This window comes from Littorina saxatilis, linkage group LG8, assembly GCF_037325665.1.
Source record: "Littorina saxatilis isolate snail1 linkage group LG8, US_GU_Lsax_2.0, whole genome shotgun sequence".
Taxonomy (NCBI): domain Eukaryota; kingdom Metazoa; phylum Mollusca; class Gastropoda; order Littorinimorpha; family Littorinidae; genus Littorina; species Littorina saxatilis.
In genome coordinates, this window is record NC_090252.1 from 31,755,275 (window position 1) to 31,776,816 (window position 21,542).

At 40.8% G+C, this 21,542-nt stretch overlaps 3 protein-coding genes across 4 annotated transcripts in view; 2 read left to right on the forward strand and 1 right to left on the reverse strand.

Annotated features, from left to right (window-relative positions):
* Positions 1 to 21,542, reverse strand: part of LOC138973308 (arylsulfatase B-like) — a 443,818-nt gene that overhangs the window by 208,078 nt on the left and 214,198 nt on the right. The window lies entirely within an intron of this gene.
* Positions 1 to 21,542, forward strand: part of LOC138973307 (uncharacterized) — a 97,481-nt gene that overhangs the window by 7,110 nt on the left and 68,829 nt on the right. Inside the window, exons 8-9 of one of the 2 annotated variants that reach the window (XM_070346023.1) lie at positions 1 to 149; positions 1,012 to 2,572. The exon at positions 1 to 149 is cut by the window's left edge and continues 21 nt beyond it. The exons of the other annotated variant lie outside the window; for it this stretch is intronic. Of the exons in view, the coding sequence (XP_070202124.1) occupies positions 1 to 149; positions 1,012 to 1,103 (241 nt within the window). The 3' untranslated portion in view covers positions 1,104 to 2,572. Of the gene's footprint in view, positions 150 to 1,011; positions 2,573 to 21,542 lie in introns of those variants that run through there. 2 annotated transcript variants of the gene reach the window in all.
* Positions 7,090 to 18,895, forward strand: LOC138974305 (uncharacterized). The gene is made up of 9 exons (XM_070347019.1): positions 7,090 to 7,443; positions 8,685 to 9,050; positions 9,656 to 9,943; positions 10,357 to 10,555; positions 11,001 to 11,146; positions 11,608 to 11,910; positions 12,464 to 12,683; positions 13,453 to 13,631; positions 15,995 to 18,895. The coding sequence occupies exons 1-9, from the start codon at positions 7,368 to 7,370 to the stop codon at positions 16,123 to 16,125; spliced, it is 1,908 nt and encodes a 635-aa protein (XP_070203120.1). The 5' UTR covers positions 7,090 to 7,367; the 3' UTR covers positions 16,126 to 18,895.

Genomic DNA, 21,542 nt, shown 5'->3' on the forward strand with positions numbered 1-21,542 from the left:
ACTCCCCAAGGGGACTCTGGAAATGCGAGTGGACAAAGTGACCCCGGGTCACAGTGGGACGTGGAGGCTGACCATCTCTAACGAGGAAGGGTCCGATGATCTCACCTTCACTCTGAAAGTCACTGCCGCAGAACCGTCAGCTGCATCAGGTTAGCGCTTGTGTTATTTTGTTCGTAATTGTTTTGATTACAGTGAATAATGTGTGAAAGTAGAAGTAGTGGGTATAGTTGTGGTGTTGGTTTTGGTGGTAAGTAACGTCGTAGTCGTAGTAGCAGTACTAGCAGCAGTAGGCACGCATGCATCATCAATTTGTTACTCTCCAATTTACCACGTGTTCATTGCCAGGCTAGAAAAACTGAAATGTAATAGAATGTCCTTTGTTTCACGTGGTGTGAAAATTGTTATTTACAAAAGATGATATCAGCATCATTCAATCTTACAACACAACTCTGCTTCAATTATTCCTTTCTTTGAAATTAGCTCTGTGCAACAAAGACTGACTGATTAAGTACACACTATATATACTGTACACATAGTAACTGTGACGGTTGTCTCCCCTGTCCCACACTGTTTGGGGAAATTAGGGCCATTAAGCACATCATGCCTTAAGCAAGAAGGTTGCAGAAAATGAGGTATATACATTATTATTCCACATATCTGCCACGTCGAATAACACAGAAACTTACGAGATGCTGACAGCTGGTCCAGTGAAAACCCGCACCTAACTATACTCCAACTCTCTTCCTGTCTTTTTCTCACTTTGCAGTTCAGGTTATTGCCCAAGGAATCGTCTGATGTGACGAACAGACTCCCGAATAGCATGTACTAATGTCCTGAGCAGGATGATATTAATTGGGCGAAGTTGGCTTCGCGAAGCTCGCTGCACAAAGCCTTGGCACTGAATGTTCGGTACACATAATTAGCGAAGTCTTTGCAAAGTCAGCTTGGGGATTAACTTAGAAAGGCCTTTAGGTGTGCATAGTCATTGACTTTCCTCTATTTTGCTTTCAGTGAATGGTGGGGGAAATGCTGGTTACATAGCTGGTGTCGTTGTCGCCGTCATCATCATCACATCGCTGTCATCGCTACCGCGGTGGTGTTGAAGGGCTACAAACAGCAGGCCAGTGATGCAGCGATGTGTTGGACAACGCAAACGAAATGAGTGATGTTATGAGATGTCAGATAATTTCCTGAAAGACAATTAAGCTCTTTCTGGTACTGCATGGTGCCAACAGCCTTTGATGGAAATTTCTTTTGGCGATGGTATGAGATGTCACATTATTTCCTGAAAGCCAATTTCAAGCTCTTTCTTATGTTGTATGGTGCCAACAGCTTTTGATGGACATTTCCCTTGGTGATGTTATGAGATATTGGAAAGCTTGGTGGAAGACAACTGTATAATGTTGCATGATGCCAAAAGCTTATATTGGATACTTGAATTACATGTGTTGATGTTTTGAAATGTCAGATACTTTGCTGGAAGACAAGTTATGATTGGTGTTCTATGGTGCCAACAGCTTTTGATGGATATTTCAGGTTTATTTTATTATGTTATGAGATAATAATTGGAAAGCTTGGTGAAAGAAAATAGTTTGTCGTTGTTGTGTTGCATGATGCCGAGAGCTAATGTGTATAATCTAAGTTGATTTGGCGATGGCATGAAATATTGGACAGCTTGCTAAAAGATACATGTTTTTGTTCTTGGTAGTGTTGCAGGATGCGGAAAGCATTCAAGTACATGCATTGATGTTATGAAATGTCAGATACTTTGCTGGCCGACAAGCTCTTGATGGTGTTTCATGATGCCAACTGCTTTTGATGTTTATATTCTAAGTTCATTCGGTAATGATCAGAGCTATTGGAAAGCTTGCTGAAAGAAGAGTGTTTGTTTGTGATGTTGCTTGATGCCGAAAAGTAATGTTAGATACTGCAAGTACATTTGTTGACGTTATGAAATATCAGATACTTTGCTAAAAGACAAGCTCTTGTTGCTAAAAGCTTTTTTTGGTTTAAGTGTGTTTATTCAAATTCTCATACACACGTTTCAAACAATAACAACATTGAGAACGTTAAACAAGCTCTTGATGGTGTTTCATGATGCCAACTGCTTTTGATGTTTATATTCTAAGTTCATTCGGTAATGATCAGAGCTATTGGAAAGCTTGCTGAAAGAAGAGTGTTTGTTTGTGATGTTGTATGATGCCGAAAAGTAATGTTAGATACTGCAAGGACATTTGTTGACGTTATGACATATCAGATACTTTGCTAAAAGACAAGCTCTTGTTCGTGTTGCTAAAAAAAAGCTTTTTTTGTGTATATTTTAATCCAAGTTCATTTAGTGATGCTAAGAGATGTTAGAAAAATTCTCTCGTACATAAACGCACGCACACACATGCACTCATCAGCATTGGTTCTCTTTAACTTCCCTGTTAAGTGTTGGTTTTTGTGCTCGGCTTTCGTCGATGTTTATACTGTTTTTTTACAACGACTTTTTCACTTGACAATACTTTCTTAATTCATCATGATTGCACTGTGTCGATATGCTTTAAATACAGTCTTGATGATACTTGCACTAAGTTTGTGTGTGTTGGTGTGTGTGTGTGTGTGTGTGTGTGTGTGTCTGTCTGTCTGTGTGTGTGTGTGCACGCGCGTGTGTGTGTGTGGTGTGTGTGTGTGTGTGTGTGTGTGTGTGTGTGTGTGTGTGTGTGTGTGTGTGTGTGTGTGTGTGTGTGTGTGTGTGTTTTGCATTGACAATTAATTTGGAAACACTACGCCTGTCAGCGCGCGATCGCATTTGGAAGTTGCATCCGTCCCCGTTTCATTCCCCGTTTCGTACAATTTCTGCATTCTACCCTTATTCTTTGGGTTGATGTAAAGTTTTGCTCGTCCTTGTTGTTAGCTCATTTAAACCCTAACACTTGATCTTGTCGAATAGGAAGGCATTAAAAGCTGTTAAAACAGCTGTTTCGTGACATCGAATGATGGTCAGCTGTGTTTTGCAAGTATTTAACCAAATATATAGGTTAGAATAACAATTTACCATAGTATCGTGTTTTCAGGGAGCCTCGACCTCCGTAAAGTGCTCAACAAAACAACGAAAGTCTTCCGGTTTTCCCAATGTTGGTTAAATTAGAATCTCTATACAACATAACATTTTGAGATTGAAGTCTGATTCCTGTTTGATCAGCTGTAAAGGAAGGGTCACGGGATGCGTTGCTTCCTCAGACCTGTTTACCCCCCCAAATGAAAATCAGGAATGCAGCTGGTACTTTTCCGTAATTTGAGGCATCTTTGAGTAATCTTTTTTATCAACCATAAACCAGCTCGAAAACGATTAAACGACACGTTAATTCGCGCGCTACCATGCAAAACAAGTACACAATTGATAACCATGTTTAACAGTATTGTACTACACAGACAGAAGCTCGATGACACACACACACAAACATACGACATCTGATATATAATATGCAAGTTAACTAAGACAAGTTTACTTTATCTAAAAAAACAAAACCCCACAGTAGGAGCAAGAGAGTTAGAGGGGGGGGGGGTACAACCTCGGGTCCAGGGGTTAGGGGGGGGGGGGGGGTCTGGCTGAAGAATTTTAGCTATTTTATTAACAATTTGTAGCTTGTCCTTGATTTTAAACATGATAAATTGGTGTCAGCAGCTAGCCACTCATTATTTCTTTTAAAGTTAGTATTAAATAATGGCAATTTATCTTCATTGATATCTGCTCCCGACAACAACAATTTCACAGACAGAAAATGTCTTTAGTTTTTTTCCCCACAGACTGAATTTTGTTTTGTTTTTTTGCTTTTTTGACAGCAAGGGGGGGGGAGGGGTCCGCCGGAACCCCTGTAACATCCCCCACCCCTCCGCCCTTGGACTATTTACAGTCACTTGAAGATGCATGTGAACAAAACCACCTTACATTCTGTCACATCAGACATCCTGCATTAAAACCAGTCATGATAACTCTCTCCAGAAGCTACCTTTAATTTTAGAGGACCGATTCGTTTATTTCATTTAAACATTATTTTTGTTGTAAGTTTTTCGATTCAAAGAACTGTGATCTTTGCTATATTGGAGAAATATTAATGGAGATCAGTTTTAGGCTCAGAAAGACTTGAATTTCGGCAACAGCCAAGTAACTGATGAGCGCGACCATAGACCTACATCTATGTCTCTGGCGCGACTGACCGTAGTGAGAGATCGGTTCGCAGGTCTGAGAGATTCTGTGGAAGTAGAGACCTAGGTCAAATAAACTCGATGCGAAGCAGGCTCATGTTTTGCCAAACATAATTTCGTGTTTTTGTTTGTTTCCATGTTCATTTGTGTACTGCATTTTGTTAAAACTAATGCTGCGTCTAACCTCGGGACACGTGCCGCGACGTGACTCGTAACTGACTAGCTTTGTTGTTGCACTGATCTCAAGTTGATCACCAAAATGAATGTGGTTCGCTCTTCTTAAACTTCACCAGACACCGCCACTTGACTTAATAGTTTTGCCGATATTTCTGTACAACTTTCGCTTTTTTGGTTGGCATTTCGTCCCCACAGAGATCGGCCTTATATTGCCCTTCGGACCAATGTCGATCTCAAATCCGCGGAATCCGACAAATACCTTGCTATGCACATGCGCAGAAAAGGCTGTTTCGGTCAGCCTTGAAATCACAGTCCTGGTGACTACCACAATTTCGACTTCGAATTTTCACGCACGAAAAAGGTTCTCTCGACCGGAATTTCCGGAATTTTCGGTAGTATTCCGTAATACCGGAATTTAGACCCCAAATCCGTAATAATTCCGGACAATCCGGGAGGGTAAACAGGTCTGCTTCCTCCTGCAACATACATTCACACAGCAGGAAAGTCTTGTTCAGCCAGCGTTAACGTGTGCTCGTATTTACGGGTTTCCATTTTCCGATCAAACGAGCAATCTGATGTTCTATTAGAAGTCAGAAAGATTGTTCTTCCTTTTTAATACAGCATTATTTACAACTGTTATAGTAAATGTGTTTAGACAAGTAGTTTCGTTTGTTGCTGCATCTCGTTTTTATATTTAGTCAAGTTTTGACTAAATATTTTAACATCGAGGGGGAATCGAAACGATATTTAGTCAAGTTTTGACTAAATATTTTAACATCGAGGGGGAATCGAAACGAGGGTCGTGGTGTATGTGCGTGTGTCTGTGTGTCTGTGTGTCTGTGTGTGTGTGTGTGTGTGTGTGTGTGTAGAGCGATTCAGACTAAACTACTGGACCGATCTTTATGAAATTTGACATGAGAGTTCCTGGGTATGAAATCCCCGAACGTTTTTTTCATTCTTTTGATAAATGTCTTTGATGACGTCATATCCGGCTTTTCGTGAAAGTTGAGGCGGCACTGTCACGCCCTCATTTTTCAACCAAATTGGTTGAAATTTTGGTCAAGTAATCTTCGACGAAGCCCGGACTTCGGTATTGCATTTCAGCTTGGTGGCTTAAAAATTAATTAATGACTTTGGTCATTAAAAATCTGAAAATTGTAAAAAAAAATAACAATTTATAAAACGATCCAAATTTACGTTTATCTTATTTTCCATTATTTGCTGATTCCAAAAACATATAAATATGTTATATTCGGATTAAAAACAAGCTCTGAAAATTAAATATATAAAAATTATTATCAAAATGAAATTGTCCAAATCAATTTAAAAACACTTTCATCTTATTCCTTGTCGGTTCCTGATTCCAAAAACATATAGATATGATATGTTTGGATTAAAAACACGCTCAGAAAGTTAAAACAAAGAGAGGTACAGAAAAGCGTGCTATCCTTCTTAGCGCAACTACTACTCCGCTCTTCTTGTCAATTTCACTGCCTTTGCCATGAGCGGTGGACTGACGATGCTACGAGTATACGGTCTTGCTGAAAAATGGCATTGCGTTCAGTTTCATTCTGTGAGTTCGACAGCTACTTGACTAAATATTGTATTTTCGCCTTACGCGACTTGTTGTTCGTTGTTTCTGGATGTGGTGACTAGTACAGTGAGTGGGCAGCAGTTGTGCCTTTTCATTTGAAAAGTGCTTGTTTCTGATTTGTTGTTGTTGTGCATTTTCTTTTTAATAACACAACTAATGTTGAATGGGATCGTGCCAGTTGATCTATGAAACGCGAGCGTGGTTTCGCTTCGTTCATGAGTATTTACCACGAGATGAAGGATATGCAGAGTGTCTACTAATTATTGATAATTAGTGTTTCCTTTGTAGTAACTTTACAATTAACAACACAGAGATGTTTTTAATATAAAATGAAAGAAGACAACTGGTTTTCAAGCCAGCGCCGCTACCGATTGAGCTATTTCCCCGTACTCGGTGAATTTGATTAACAGTGGACTTTTCTTCCGCTTTGGCCGTTTTATTTTAGTTAAAAGTAATATCTTGCATACTGCTACACTCGCTGTAAAAGCTCAATTCACTGGCAATAAACTCAATGCCCTGGTTTTGTCAGGGCGCAACGCACAGTAGGGTCACCCGTGGTATTTTTTGGGCAACAGTCTGGGTCACCTTCCTCCTGTTTTGTATCATACGCGCGTGGTATCACAAAATCGGCGCAAAAAGTATGCTTCTCTACCTAGAAGGATATCTCAGGTTGTGATTGCATCATTTTCGTTTGCATTTGTCAAAAATCAAGTTTTGTAAGAAAACAAACGCACTATTTTGCAACCAAAGACAATTACTGTCGCCTGGTAGAGCCAAAGGGAGATTATTCACAAATCGAACGTGGTTTTCAGATAGAGCGCTTTATAGCATGTACAGTGATATTTAATATGCTGTGGCTTTTTTTTATATGAACATAATATAGCTTGTTTTAAATCAGAGGCAACATTCTCAATAATTTATAGAAAAACTGTACATATCGTAAGAAAGCATGAGAGATGTGTATCTATCACAAGCACTTCAGCATCAATTACTTCCTTTTGGTAAATAAACTGTATCATGCCAACCTACACGGAAGATATCCGCAGAGCTATACAGTGTTTTTAGGTGGAGATTTTGCACTGGTTACTCATCGAGGAGCGTTAGCCCCGTGCATTGAGCGCCACAAACAATCTTTTTAGGCGGATATTCATCAAACATAAATAATGCATCACTTTCATCTGAACCGTTGATCGGATGATCACAAACGACCTCGGGAAGGAGGAAAATATTGTTAAAGTGTGTCACATGTATTATTTTGTTGAACAGTCTTTAAACATAACAGGCATCAATATTGTTGGACTCATTAGTTTGTGATCAGAAAGTCAGAAGATCACGACAGGAAAACAAGTGAGAAGGAAGAGCAGTGTTCTCTAAGTTCACTGCAATCCTACTGCATTCAACGAAGATGGGGCGTGTTCCATGGCTTTTGTGCCTACACGCGCTGACATTTCTCTGCACCCTGCCTTCTGTGACTGGACAATGTGAGTAATGTACAAATCATGCACGTTGTTTAGCCTTGTTGGGCTTTTTGGGGCGGGCACTTACACTGCTCTGGAGCAGAGGCTGTGCATGGTGCACATCCATGTCTGAAACGCAGAAACAAAGCTAAACAAGTTTGAAATCAGAACATTTTTATTTCAGGACTCAACATGTTACAACACACACACACACACACACACACACACACACACACACACACACACACACACACACACGCGCAAATTACCAAATGTGTGGTAGGCTTGCACGTTGTGTCAAAACACGGAAATATTTCCCTTTTACAGGGAAGTTCAACGGGAACAAGATACACAAGCGTCTCACTCATTGGGCACGGGAAGGGGAGGAATGGGGGGGGGGGGGGGGGGGATTGACTCTGGTTTTGTATGCTTAGAAGTTTTTTAAAATAGTTGATAATCTACCATAAACATCTCCTCATTGTGTTAATGAGATTAATTTTGTAACGTGAAATCTCACTAACAAGTTTCGATATTAATCAAAAAAAAATACAGACAAATAGCTTATGGAACGTTCACAAGTACGTTGACCTGCTGGTCTTTGTAATGAACGGTGTAGTGTTCACGGTCCAACAAACTCATGTAGGCCTATTCTAGATTGCACAGACGAGTCAATGTAGATCGAGCCTCCCATGTTTTTTTAAAACCCGCACTAAATCTTCCCGGATTTGATTACATCATCATGTGCTATTATGTACACTTACACATGATGGGTAATGGTAATGCAGTGGTTTCACAGTTATGTGCACTTTTTTTTAACACATCATGATTAGTCTTGATTATTGCAAACACGATTGCGACGAAATGAGTCCATATATTTATTCAGCTTTAAAGGCTTTTCCTAGGGGCGAGGGCTGGTTTTAAAAAAAGCATTCATGCTAAAGTGAAAGGAATACTTCTTCAACTCAACACAGTTCTATGCAATATTACAGATCTACCAAAACATGTACATGGGTTAATCGATCCCCTATTTAAACACATACCAACAATCAACAGCCGGGCTGTTTCTGGGCACAAGCAATATTTTGATGACTTGATTTACAAAATAATTCTTGCCGCATCTGAGATGTTGAGCCAAATCGTTTGCATTGGATGGTCTGTACCTTCAATAAAAAAAAGGTGTGTGTGTGTGTGTGTGTGTGTGTGTGTGTGTGTGTGTGTGTGTGTGTGTTTGTGCGGGTGCACCTGCGTTCGTGTATTTTCAACAGGTGCCGAGTTTGAATTCCCTACCAGAAACAATCCGGATTCATACACTGTCAAGCTAGGTGCCCAGATCAACCTCCCGTTTAAACTCGATTTTGCCAACTGCGATGAAAACATTTCAGACAGCTACACCATCACTGTCATTAAAGAGAACAAGGCACAGCAAATCGTTACGGATGTCTGCAAGATGGTAATCAATTCAACTGGCATTTGCTACAATTTCCGACCAACGGATTGCGTGTGTAAAGATGAACACGGATTCTTCAGCGTGATCAAGACAATGTCCGCAAGTGATGAGTCGTTGTGGAAATGGAAAGTCAACGACAAAGAAATTGCTGCGGACAGGGTGATGCGTTTCGAGATATACAAATGTGAGAACATGTAGACATCTGTTGCCTTGATGTGTGAATATTATAGTGAGTGGAATGAATGTTTGTCTTCGTGTATACATGTACTTGTTGATTTATTGATTTGCTTATTTATTTGTTCAACTATTTACTTGTTCATGTATATATATATATCCGTTTGTGTAGTTGTTAATGCTTAAATGATTTTTTTCTCGTTGTGCTTCGTTGTGTTTTTATTTGTTTTGCATTTTTTAAGTACAAATTAATGTATCCTAAGTATGTATCTATTCATCTATCTATTCGATCAGTTATTCATGACGATGCAGTTGAACTGACGTCCAAAGTAAAACGAGTGTAGGTATGCATTTCCCGTTTCATATAGTTTACAGCTGTTGTCTTGACCGCTTCTTCTCTTCCTCCTTCATAATTACCATTCAAACCACTGCACGTTATCATACACATGTCCAAGTAGATTGGACTGTTTCATTTTGTCAGCGACACAGTTGTTTTGGGAGGTAAATATTGTCTGCAATAATTTTCAGTTGGGTGAATCCATTGTGTTTACAATTATGTTGGTTGTTACGGATTTTGTTGACCTTGTTTCACCCACTTTCAACAATTGATTTCAGATCCTCCTTCTGTCAACCAACTTACCTTTCGTTCCACCAGTGACAACGCCACTCTCACTCAACCATTGGAACCTGACATGTCTGTCGATATAATCTGTATCTATGATGAAGGATACCCAGCAGCATCCTCTGCAGTCTTGAAGAACTCTCAAGGCAAGCTAATGGCCAATTCCTCGAACGGGAGCGTGCGCCACAGGCTGGCGAGCGTAAGTTGTAGCGACATGGGCGAGATCAGCTGTGAAGTTCCTGGAGCCACCGACAACATGACAAAGCCTCTATTCGTAAAGTGTGAGTTCTGTTAGGATGGTTGGGGAATGCACCTAGGGTTATGAAGACAGAGGAAGAGAGAGAGAGAAGGACAACTGGTTTGAATGTCCAACAGCCGGTTGAATACGAACATGTATTGGAAAATGTGGAAATTGTGACAGTCCCTATAACAATAATACAAACATTTATTACAAAGCAGCAGGCATAGAAAAACCAAACGAAAAAATGTTTTTCATTCGATAAGTTAACAGAGAACTTCTAATTTATGACGTCTTATTTGACAAAGGAATGGCTGTCATTAGATATAAGCTATTGCGTTTGCTTTATCTGTTCAAATCTTGATATATTTTACAGCACGGACGTCGTCGTCGTTGTTGTTGCTGCTGTTGAGAGATATAATACGTCTTTTCTCGTGGTTTCTTTTTTTTACAAAGGTCCTCCGGAACTCTCGGCACATGGCTCGCCATTCGTGAGTCACTCTGGCTTGCCTACAAAACTTAGCTTCACCTTGACTTCCTACACAAAGAGACTCACCGGCTGCAAGATCACCAAGGTCAGCCAAGGTCACCATACACGTCAAGGTCAAAACGAAAGTCACGAAGAACACGGCGAGAAAACACGATCATTTGCAAAGTGAGCATATTCGTTGACTGCGTCATCAATTTTGTTTTGTCTTTCTTCTTGTAGGAACACAAGTAATACAACTGCATTTACAATAGTGATTTGTCAACAGAAATGCTGATGCTGAAACAGATGCTGATCTCTCTCTCTCTCTCTCTCTCTCTCTCTCTCTCTCTCTCTCTCTCTCTCTCTCTCTCTCTCTCTCTCTCTCTCTCTCTCTCTCTCTCTCGCCTTAAATCTTAAAAGTTCAATTCAATTCAATTCTCTCTCTCTCATTCTCTTTCTCTATTTCTCTCTCTCCCTCTCTCTCTCTCGCTCTCTCTCTCTCTCTCACTTTTAAATGAGTAAAATAAAAGACGACTTAAAGATTTGCTCAGGATTTATTTAATCGTATACACAATGTAAACAAACAAAGTGCTAAAATAGTCCTTATACACCTGGGTTTTTTACTTTCAAGCAACTACTTGATTTGGGGTTCTCCGCCGAATTTGACGCTTCAGCTGTTACTGGACGAAGTGAAGCAAAAAGACGTGGGAGAATGGGTTCTGACCGTAGTCAATGACGCTGGCACTGATGACGTCACTTTCGAACTCAAAATAGAAAGTAAGTTGGATGCTTCCTTTATGTGTTTGTTTTCTGTCATTTGTATTTGTATTATCTCACTCAATCTGTCTCTGTTTGTCTGTTTGTGTTTTACCTAGAAGACCTATCCCACTCTCTCTCTCTTTCTCTCTTTCTCTCTCTCTTTTCTCTCTCTCTCTCTCTCTCTCTCTCTCTCTCTTGCTCTCTCTCTCTCTTTGTCTCTCTCTCTCTCTCTCTCTCTCTCTCTCTCTCTCTCTCTCTCTTGATCTCTCTCTCGATGACCGGTGTGTGTGTTAGAGAGACAAAGAGAGAGAAAGAGAGTGAATGTGTGTGTGCGTGCGTGGATGTTTGTTCCATCTATCCGTATGTATTTATTTGTGGCTGCCTTGTGTGCCTACCATGTTGTGCGGCAGACGCGATTACACAATCGTTTACTTTTTAAAGTACAACCGCCAACACTCTATCACACAAATTGGTTGCAGTTCTGCCACAAGTCATCGAACTGTCCCTAGACAACAGCACCAGCAGCCAAACCGTAGAAGTCAACAGTTCTGTGGATATCCTCTGTGCCTTCCGCAAGGGAGACTATCCAAACGCTGAAGTCATTTTGAGGATGGCTACGGGAACCAAACTGACTGCCGAAATACCAGCTGCTGATCAGCATAGAAATAACAAGATTGAAGCTCGGTACACGATGGAGAGTGTCGGGTGTGAAGATTCTGGTGAGATTAGCTGTGAACTTCCCAAAGCTTGGAGAAACGCGACTGCAACACTGCTGGTGAAATGTAAGAGTTACAATTTTGGGATTCATTTTGTTGTCATGTGGGATACAGTTCATTGTGGAATAATCAATGTAGAAGAAATGAGTACCCCTTGCTTACTGTTTCCCAATTGTTCTGGTGTAGACCTGAGTTGCTTCCGTATATTGCATAGTTCTCTGGTTTCTTTGTTTCGTTCGCCAATTTTGTTTGATATGTGTTGCTTCCCTATGCGCAATTGTCTAATGAAACGAAATAAACGACGTTTATAATTTGTATTCGTACATTTGTTTGCTAAACACTTTTCAAAACCTATCCATACTTTATACTTATCTTCGTTACACGTAGTTTTTAGTTTGCCGGTTCTAATACTAAACTTTAGAAATAATGTATGTTATAACTTCGAATTCATCACGTATACAACGTTAAGCCAAGATATGCTTCATTATATTCAACGGAAGTTTTAGCAAAAATAAACTGATCATATTATGATTTTATCAATGTATCTAGTTAAAACAAAAATAGTATCTGGCTAACGACCTTTTTCAAAATTGCAAACTTGCTGTGTTGGTGTTTTCAGGTCCTCCTAGGTACACAGAAGAAGTCGTGAAGATCTTCCCAGGTATTGAAGGCGATCCAATGGAGCTCAGGTTCCAGTTGATTACTCACACACAAGCAATCAGTGGATGTCACGTCACCAAGGTCAGTCAAGGTCACCATGAGGATCTAGGACACAACAGAACTCACACTGACGAAGCATCCGGAGCAGCAGAGTTTCAAGAGTGTCGTCAGTTTGCCAGGTACTCTAAAAATTTGTTTTTTCTAAAAGTAAACTAGGAGAATTCGCTAACCCAAAAAGTATGCTAGATAGCTATGACACAATTGTAATGCCTTTTGGAGACATGAAAAGTTTGAAAACATTTACACGGTAGTCGATTTGTCAGTTCAAGTACAATATAATTATGTCGCCTTTTTTTATTGATCACTTATTGATCACGTCCTTGCTTTTACCCCTGTTGGACACATACCTAAAATCTACAATCCCATGAACGAATGTTGAGAATGAAACCTTTGTCAGTATTGAAAACTACATTTTATAGAACAAAAAAGCACAAAACACTCATTGTATACAGTGAGCAGCCAAACGTTTATATTTCTATATTTGTGCTAGTGAAACTATGCTATCATACCGTGATCAGATCTCTGAAGGTTTAAATATATCGTGCACTCAGATAGGAAGGCACCTTTCAGTTGTTGTCAACATTATTCTTACTTTTATCCTACCAGTTGTTTGAAGCACTTCCTTAAAGCCAATCGCCTTGGAATATGTGATGGTTTAAAGGATGGTTTTGAAGATTGTTTACACAGAAAGGAATGTATTCCTTTCAGTTGTTGTCTACATTATTTTTAATTTTATTCCACCAGTGGTTTGACGCACTTCTTTAAAGACTGTAAAAGCCTGAACAATATGTAATGGTTTACATGATGGTTGTGAAGATGGTTTACACAAAAACGAAGGTATATACCTTTCAGCTAATGCCAACATTATTCTCAATTGTATCCCACCAGCGGGTATAAGATCAATGGCACACTACCTCAAGGGACACTGGACATAAAACTGGACAGACTGTCGCAAGATCACAACGGCACGTGGAGACTTACCATCTCTAATGAGGCAGGGTCTGCTAGCTTCAACTTTAAACTTGAGATCACTAAAGCCAAGCAGTCAGCTGTTGCATCAATTAAAAGTAAGTGTGTTTTTGTTTGTGATAGCTTGGGTTATATTAAGCAAATAAAAATGAAAGTAGTGGAAGTTGTAGTTGTAGTAATGATGGTGGTGGTGGTGGTGGTGGTGGTGGTAGCAGGAAGAGAAGGAGAAACAGCAGAGGCAACAGCAGCAGCAGTGGTGGTGCATGGTGATGGTGGTTATTTTAATACGTGTTACAACTTTGCACATTTTATCAACAAATTTATTAACACGCGTAAAACGATTCCGGCAAAATACGGTAACCCGCCCCCACTTTTTGTTAAAAACAAAATCAGGAGTTGTTTAGAGGCCAGCTCAAGCTGTGAGATTGCTCAAATCATAATATCTATATTTTTTAATTAATATTCTTAAGTCCAAGTGAGCGGGTTCTGATAAATACTACCTAACGTCTCTCTTTCCGTTCTACTTTCAACTCGACCTCGTATATACGATTTAAGTTATTTCACAATGAAACTAGCTGAGCCTACAACCAGGGAACTAAGCTACTCACAAAAAGTTAAGGATCACTTGCACACAAATTCATAACTTTCCAAATAAGAAAGCCAATGCGTTGGTATTTGGCAAACGTTTAATTCAATGCTTTAGTGATAACGATACAACATTTCCTTCAATTTTGAGCAATCGTTTGGTCTGTACATTTTATCAAAGTGTGTACGTATCGAAATTTAATTTCACAAAGTCGTTGAAATCACAAGACATGGCATTCAGATGCTCCCAAAAGTTCAGTAATGCGTGTAACCGCCCTGGCTGTTCTGGCACTCGACGCAGCGAGTCCTCATAGAGTTGACCAGGGTGGTGAAGATCCTCTGTGGAAGCGCCTGCCACTCAGCCTGCAGCATCTGGTAGAGGTGCTGGACATCCCTGGGAGGGGGGTGGTTGCTCCTCACTTTGCGATCCAACTCATCCCAGAGGTTCTCAATCGGGTTGAGATCGGGACTGCATGCTGGCCACTCCATTCTGTTGACTCCAGACTGCTGCAGGACGTCGTTGACCACCCTTGCCCTGTTGTGGCGAGCGTTGTCATCCTGGTAGACAGCCTGCGGTCCCATCTGCTGCAGTGTAGGCACAGCCAGCGGTCGAAGGATCTCATCCCGGTATCGGAGGCCAGTCAGGTTACCCTGTACATGAAACAAGGGTGTTCTGTGGTGAAGGCTGAAGGCCCCCCAGACCATTACAGAACCTCCACCAAAGGCCACCCTTTCTTGGACAGTGGCGTCATGGGCGCCTCCAGACCCTCAGTCGGTCGTCGTTGTGGTTCAGGGTGAAGCGTGATTCATCACTGAACAGGACCTGGGACCATTGCTGACGTGTCCACCTCACGTGACGTCTGCAGAAGGCGCGGCGTGCTGCCCTATGGGCTGGAGTTAAGCGTGGCCGTACAGCTGGGCGACGAGAACGGAGGTTAAACCCATGAAGGCGATTCCGTATGGTCTGCTGGTTGATGTTGGTGTTAGTAGCCACCCTCAGCTGCCTTCGAATAATGCTGGAAGAGGCTGTTCTTGTTTGCAAGGCTAGTCGTTCAATGAGACGATCTTCACGTGGAGTTGTCTTCTTTGGTCGCCCAGGTCTGCGTCTTTCCTGAACCTTCCAGTGGCTGTGAAACGTTGAATCAGTCTGACAATGACCGAGATGGACACGTGAAGTCGCCTGGCCACTTCTCGCTTGGGGACACCATCTTGGAACCATGCAACAGCTCGTCCCCTCTCAAACTCGTTCAATTTTCGTCGTGGAGGCATTGTCAGATAATGCCTAATACTGGTGGTATGTCTTCTCAAAAAGCCAAGCAAGTGACAGCATCTCACACATAAACAGCAGTGCTTGCACGTGCATAATGGTTTTTCCATGTGGCTTGTGCAATGTGTTCGGGCTGAACGGTCCAAAACAAGGTCCTTTTTCGCAAGTTTCCGCTTTTTCTTTTGCTACCAAACTCAGTAGTAGAGAATCCCGTGCAATTTTCCCACTAACACAACATTGCCCGCTTACAGCTGAACAAGAATTCATAACAATTTGGTTTGACTGAGAAATAAATAACAGTAGCGAAATGAGTTTATTGACCGCCTGTTTTCTCATAGTGATCCTTAACTTTTTGTGAGTAGTGTATATAGCGAAGTTCCAGGTTGAGGTGCACCGAGCGAAAGTGGGTGCCACCTAACCGGGTGAGAACAACTAAGTCACGGGGTATGATTTGTTGAAATCACAGCAAATTTCAATTTCAACCAACCCAACACCGCTGCTGGCTCCCATCTGGTTGGTAACTTTTCCGTGCACCTCGGCGCTGATGTCCTTGACATGATGACATTGTTAGAGTTGCATTTTCACCATAACCCTTCATTTTGTTTTCAGATAACTCTGGCTACCTAGCTGGAGTTGTTATCGCTGTCATCATCATCGTTGTCGTCGTCATCGTGGTGGTGGTGGTGTTGGTGCGTTACAGAGAGCGTGTCAGGGAGATGATGCAGCGATATATCAGATAAATCAGATGCACTGATATAGTATAATATAGCTATTCTGTTGGACACGTGGGGGAATTCGGGGGCTGTGATTGGATGGTCTCACACATCCCTTTTCCGATCATCAAAGCATAACGCTACGAAAGTCGGCCATTTTTGCCGATATCCAAACGATATCGGCAAAAACAAAGACGCATGGTTCCGGTTTCTTCCACGTGTATAAAGTACACGCATACCTCGCCAGGTTTGTTCCTGTGACTAGTCAACAGACGATGCCATTTGCTTTGTGTGTGTTTTTGTTGTTGCTTACTGTACATGACATACATTACGTTTAAAATCCAGTTCTTTAACAGGCAACAAACCTTGCACATTTCCAGAAGCTGCAATCTGAAGAGACCTATCTCTGATTCTAGCAGACGATCTCTCCAATGTTTAACACAAAATCAGCAAACTCTCCTGTCACATTGAACGTCCATTGTATAGTGCAATGTTGAAATGAAGTTTCCGGTCTGAAACATTTCGTCGTTTCTTCTGAGACAATCCTTGTTCTCTTATCATCTACAGATTTACCGCAGTCTTCACCACGCGAATTCCCAACAGAAGTCAGACTTTCGAACATACAATCTACGTAGGCAAGCATGATACGTCATGACGTCATATGATTCCTAACATATTGACGTAATGCTAAGCATCCGGTTATCTCGAGTTTTCTCCGTATTACATGTCCGTGGGTTTTTCAATGTTCGGTTATTTCCGTGGCTTCATGCGGAAAGGGAACCGTCGTCTGCAATCAACGACATGGACCATTCTGGTACTTGTTGCCGACAAAAACATGATTTTAACACAGAATTTAATGTCAGAATAGCTATATAAACGCTATTGTGTTTTCATCGTAGCAATAGGGTCCGATATTTAGACTCGAACAAGTATAATGCGACTCGTCTTCGACTCGTCGGCATTATACTTGTCTCGTCTAAATATCGGGCCCTATTGCTACGCTGAAAACACAATAGCTGTTACTATCATCAAGATCGATACAATTTGCTAAACGTTCTTCGGTTGACAGTAATGTTCTGTTTATTGTTTTCTTCTGCAACACAATGGTTTATGATCGGTCAGTCATAACGAGTGAAGGCTATCTTTTCTATATGTCATATCCATCAAGCAATTTCGCGTGAATATTTGTACATGTCATACTGTAAATAATATTAATAATTCAATGTTGTTGCACTATCGAAGAAAAAGTACAAAGACCCTTATTTCATCTGCTTATTGATTATTTGTGTTTAGTGATGAATGCTCAATCGGTTCAAGTTCTTTGCATTTTGTGATATGCACACCCACGCGTTTATTAAAAGTTGTCACACGTACGTATATATGTCGTTGCATTATTAGAACTAATATTACCAATTCACATACATCTGTATTGCTTCCCTTTATTTTCTTCATTTCGTCACGTTTAATTTGATCCTATCTTGTAAATATATTTCTCTTGTGTTATTACCTGCTACGTCTTCTGTCGTTCAACGATCTGTATCAATAACGATTACGCTGGTTCGTGTGTAACTGTTGTTAATGATTGAGTTTAGGGATGGTTGTTCAGTTCTGTGTCCCATGCACATGTGTTTACAATTGGCTAAGTATTGCACAACAAGGACACGTATAATATGTACTACAAAAAAGACAACAGCTATTCCATCAGACAGTAGCACTTCCACACAAATTCGTCTCGAGCTGGTGACACAAATAATTATGTCATTGTTGTGGATGTAAATTTATGTTCATTTATGAAGCAGACAGAAACACATTTTGCAAAGTTGTATGTAAGAAAATCTTCACAACTATAAACAAAACAAAAACAACATTTGCTTACGGTGCTAATACTCGTACCATCGCAGTCTTGCACTTCTGGGAAATATTTAACGTCTGATAATAAGTAGTTGGTGAGTCTCGTAGCATCAGGACATTTTGTGTGGTAACCAAATAGACAATACTGCTGTATTATTTGCAAATTTTGTTATTGTACCATCAGATATCATTATCTCAATAATTATGCATTAATGTCACGGTTTTGTACGAACAAAAACCTCATATTAGAAATATGGTCGAATCTTTAATTGTTATTATTTTCAGACCAAAAAAGATCTATTTCACACCCATGCTATCAAATAGGGGTCGCACTTCAGCGATGGATTTTTACAGCGGCAAAATATGTACGTAGTTAAACTATAACTTTGTTTGTGGCAGTAGCAAGTAATGATGTGGAATTTGAATTGTCACACCAGTGCAGAATAACAATATCAGCTACATAGTCAAAAGCTGCTGTTATGCGTATATTTTACGCACCCGAAAGTGAATGTATGCCGTTCTGATACCAAGGTGAACTGCAGTTCATGTATACACAATCATAATATATTACTGTGTGTTTTTTTTAGCCTGGTCTTTGACATTAGATTGAGAGAAAGAGAGAGAGAGAGAGAGAGAGAGAGAGAGAGAGAGAGAGAGAGAGAGAGAGAGAGAGAGAGAGAGAGAGAGAGAGAGATGTAGACAGACAGACAGACATACAGACAGATAGATAAAAAGACAGACAGACAGACAGACAGAAAAACAGACAGCCAGACAGACAGACAGACAGTGACAAACAGAGCTATCAACATGAAAAAACAGACAGACGGATATGAAACAACAAAGACGCAGAGAACTACAAAACACAATGTGTCTGCCCCTCACATTTTGTCTTTTTTTTGTCTGGTAGGAATTGAAATAAAATAAACAAATTATCCAAATACCTTAGACAGTAAGAAAGACACAGAATGGTATAGACATTTTAATGCAAAGGTAAAACAAGGCACGAGGACAATAGAGATATAGTTCCAGACAGTGTTGGAAAATATTACAAGAGCGCCTTGAAGAATAGGCAGAACTCTGTACTATACCAACAACATGAACACATCAAGGACTATGATAAGACATATACAAATAGCTGCCAAAAGGCAAAACGATACTTATAATAGGTTCCTGTGAATTCCTGCGGCAAACTGGGCAACGGCAAAACGGGAGACTGCAAACATAAGGAAACGGTGATCCGGGAAGTGAATTAAGTATCTAGAGATGACGGAGGCTTATCCTTGTTTTCAACAACTGTGTACTGTCTGTGATTTATTTGACTGGGAGTGCGTACGTGATGTTTCACTTTTATTTCACGTGGTGATCGAGCAACGTTATATTCTAATTTTCATACCGAGTATTTATCTCTAAAGTAAATAAATACAATGCATGTACATTTTCGGAAGATCTATTCAGCAGTTTGTGTGTGGAATGCGCGCATACACACTCACACACATACACTCACACACACACACACACACACACACACACACACACACACACACACACACACACACACACACACACACACACACACACCAACACACACCAACACACACAAAGACACACACACACTCACACACGCATACACGCACGCATCCCCCCACACACACACTCGCGCGCGCACGCTCTCCAGCACGCACGCACGCACGCACGCACGCACGCAAGCACGCACGCACAACAGTCAAACAGTTGGGAATGCTGGCAAATGCACCACCCCAGCAGTTGCCTACTACCATCCTCCCCCACCCCCTTAACAAAAAGCTAACCCATCTTCGCCTGATTGATATTGACTCATTCAAATCCATCTGTATAACGTTTTGGCGTCTTACTGACACGAACGCAGTTACTCGGACGTCAGATGGCTATCAACATTCACAAACAACTGTGTGTTATCTATGTCAACGTTACTTCTTACTGTCCCAAAGGGTATCACACACATACAGTAAGAACGACTTTACTACGTTATGGCGCGAAACGGTCTGATTGGACTGCTTTTTGGGTTTCCCAGAAGCGAGTTGACATTTGAAGGCAGCACATATATATTATGTGTTTAATGATAAACACCGGGAAATAAATAAAACACCACTTTTAATTGACCTGGTGATCTGCGTGAGATCATTCAAGATTTCTCAAACGAAAGGCTATCAGACCGTCAGAGGAAGTCGTCAGAGTTGGTTCTGTTACAGTCAGGAAGATGGGGTATACGTCCAAGATGGTGTGTCTTCAGGCGTTGGTGGTTCTTTGGATCTTGTCTTCGGTCAATGGCCAATGTAAGTGTTACATCAAGACACTATGTCTAATTTATTTGTTATAAATGTGTGTAATTTTGTCAATTTATGTTTTTTTAAGCACAAACCTGTTCAAATCAAAGAAAGACAACAAGACATAACATTATGTGTGCAACGTTTTTCTGTGATTCTGTACACAGATTGATTAATAAATGCTTTTCGTGGTAATTTCGTTTGTCAGTCTGTGCTTCCATGTCTTTCCTCAGATACCCCCACCCTCACCCACACTCCGACTAATAACATCCTGTAATGTTAAGTTGTTTTCTTCAGGGGAGGGCTAATTCTTGTTGCTTTGTTCGTTTGCTAGGGTGTTTATCAATTTATTTCCCTTGTGAAAAAATGAACCCTTAAAGGCAGAGTAAGCCTCCCGTAAACCATCACAGATACGGTCAGGCTTTTACACACAGTACAAACACCATTTTATTTAAACACTCACCAATTGAGAACATCCTAGGTGCCCTCCGTAAAGAGCGAACAATTTTCAAAGAATTTATTTTTGCGTGGTTTATCTTACCCCTGAGCCATCGTGAACCCGTGTGATCCAGTTTTCCCTTTTCACAATGCAGTCGTCATAGTTAGTCATTTGAATGCGACTCGACGTGAGCTTATCTACAATAGCACGTTTTTTTATGCACGAAACAACGGCTGTGGTTCACAAGAACTCCAGCGATGGCTTTTGACTGTTGAGAGGAACGGCGATTTGCACTGATAAACCGGCCGTCGTCTGCTACGACCCTTGCGTGACCCTGCTTCCGGGCTTTTCTTTTTTTAAACTTTCACAACTTCGAATTGTTCTGATCTTGTCTTGATGAAAAACGAATTCTTTTATGATTAAAGAATGTTTGTGTAACAAGCTGTCAATTTATTATTTAGATTTTAAAAGTTAGGTCTAGCGCAAAAACGAGGCGCCGTTGTTGTTAACGGAACAAGTCTACGAAAATAAATTCTTTGAAAATGTCTCACGCTCGACAGAAAGCAGCCAGGATGTTCCCGTTCGGTGAGCGTTCAAATGGAAGTATGCTTGTACTGTATTTAGACGCTCGGGGAGCTCTGTGATGGTTTACGGGAGGCTTACTGTGCCTTTAAAAGGTGACTTATATATCCCAAGTAAGAGTTTTGAAATATCCTTTCGTGTTGCTTGCCGTTTCTAGTCGCGCGCGCATGTGTGTATGTGTGTGTGTGGGTGTGTGTGTGTGTGTGCGTGTGCGTGTGTCTGGTAGGTGGGGTGGGTTGTTTGGGGGCAGGGGGAATTGTTTGTAGGCA

Excerpts from the sequence above, each read along its gene's own strand:
- LOC138974305 (XM_070347019.1), top strand. The coding sequence starts at position 7,368 with ATGGGGCGTGTTCCATGGCTTTTGTGCCTACACGCGCTGACATTTCTC. Across the intron at positions 9,944-10,356 it reads AAAGCCTCTATTCGTAAAGT|GTCCTCCGGAACTCTCGGCA; the intron begins GTGAGTTCTGTT and ends TTTTTTACAAAG. Across the intron at positions 11,147-11,607 it reads TTTCGAACTCAAAATAGAAA|TTCTGCCACAAGTCATCGAA; the intron begins GTAAGTTGGATG and ends AATTGGTTGCAG.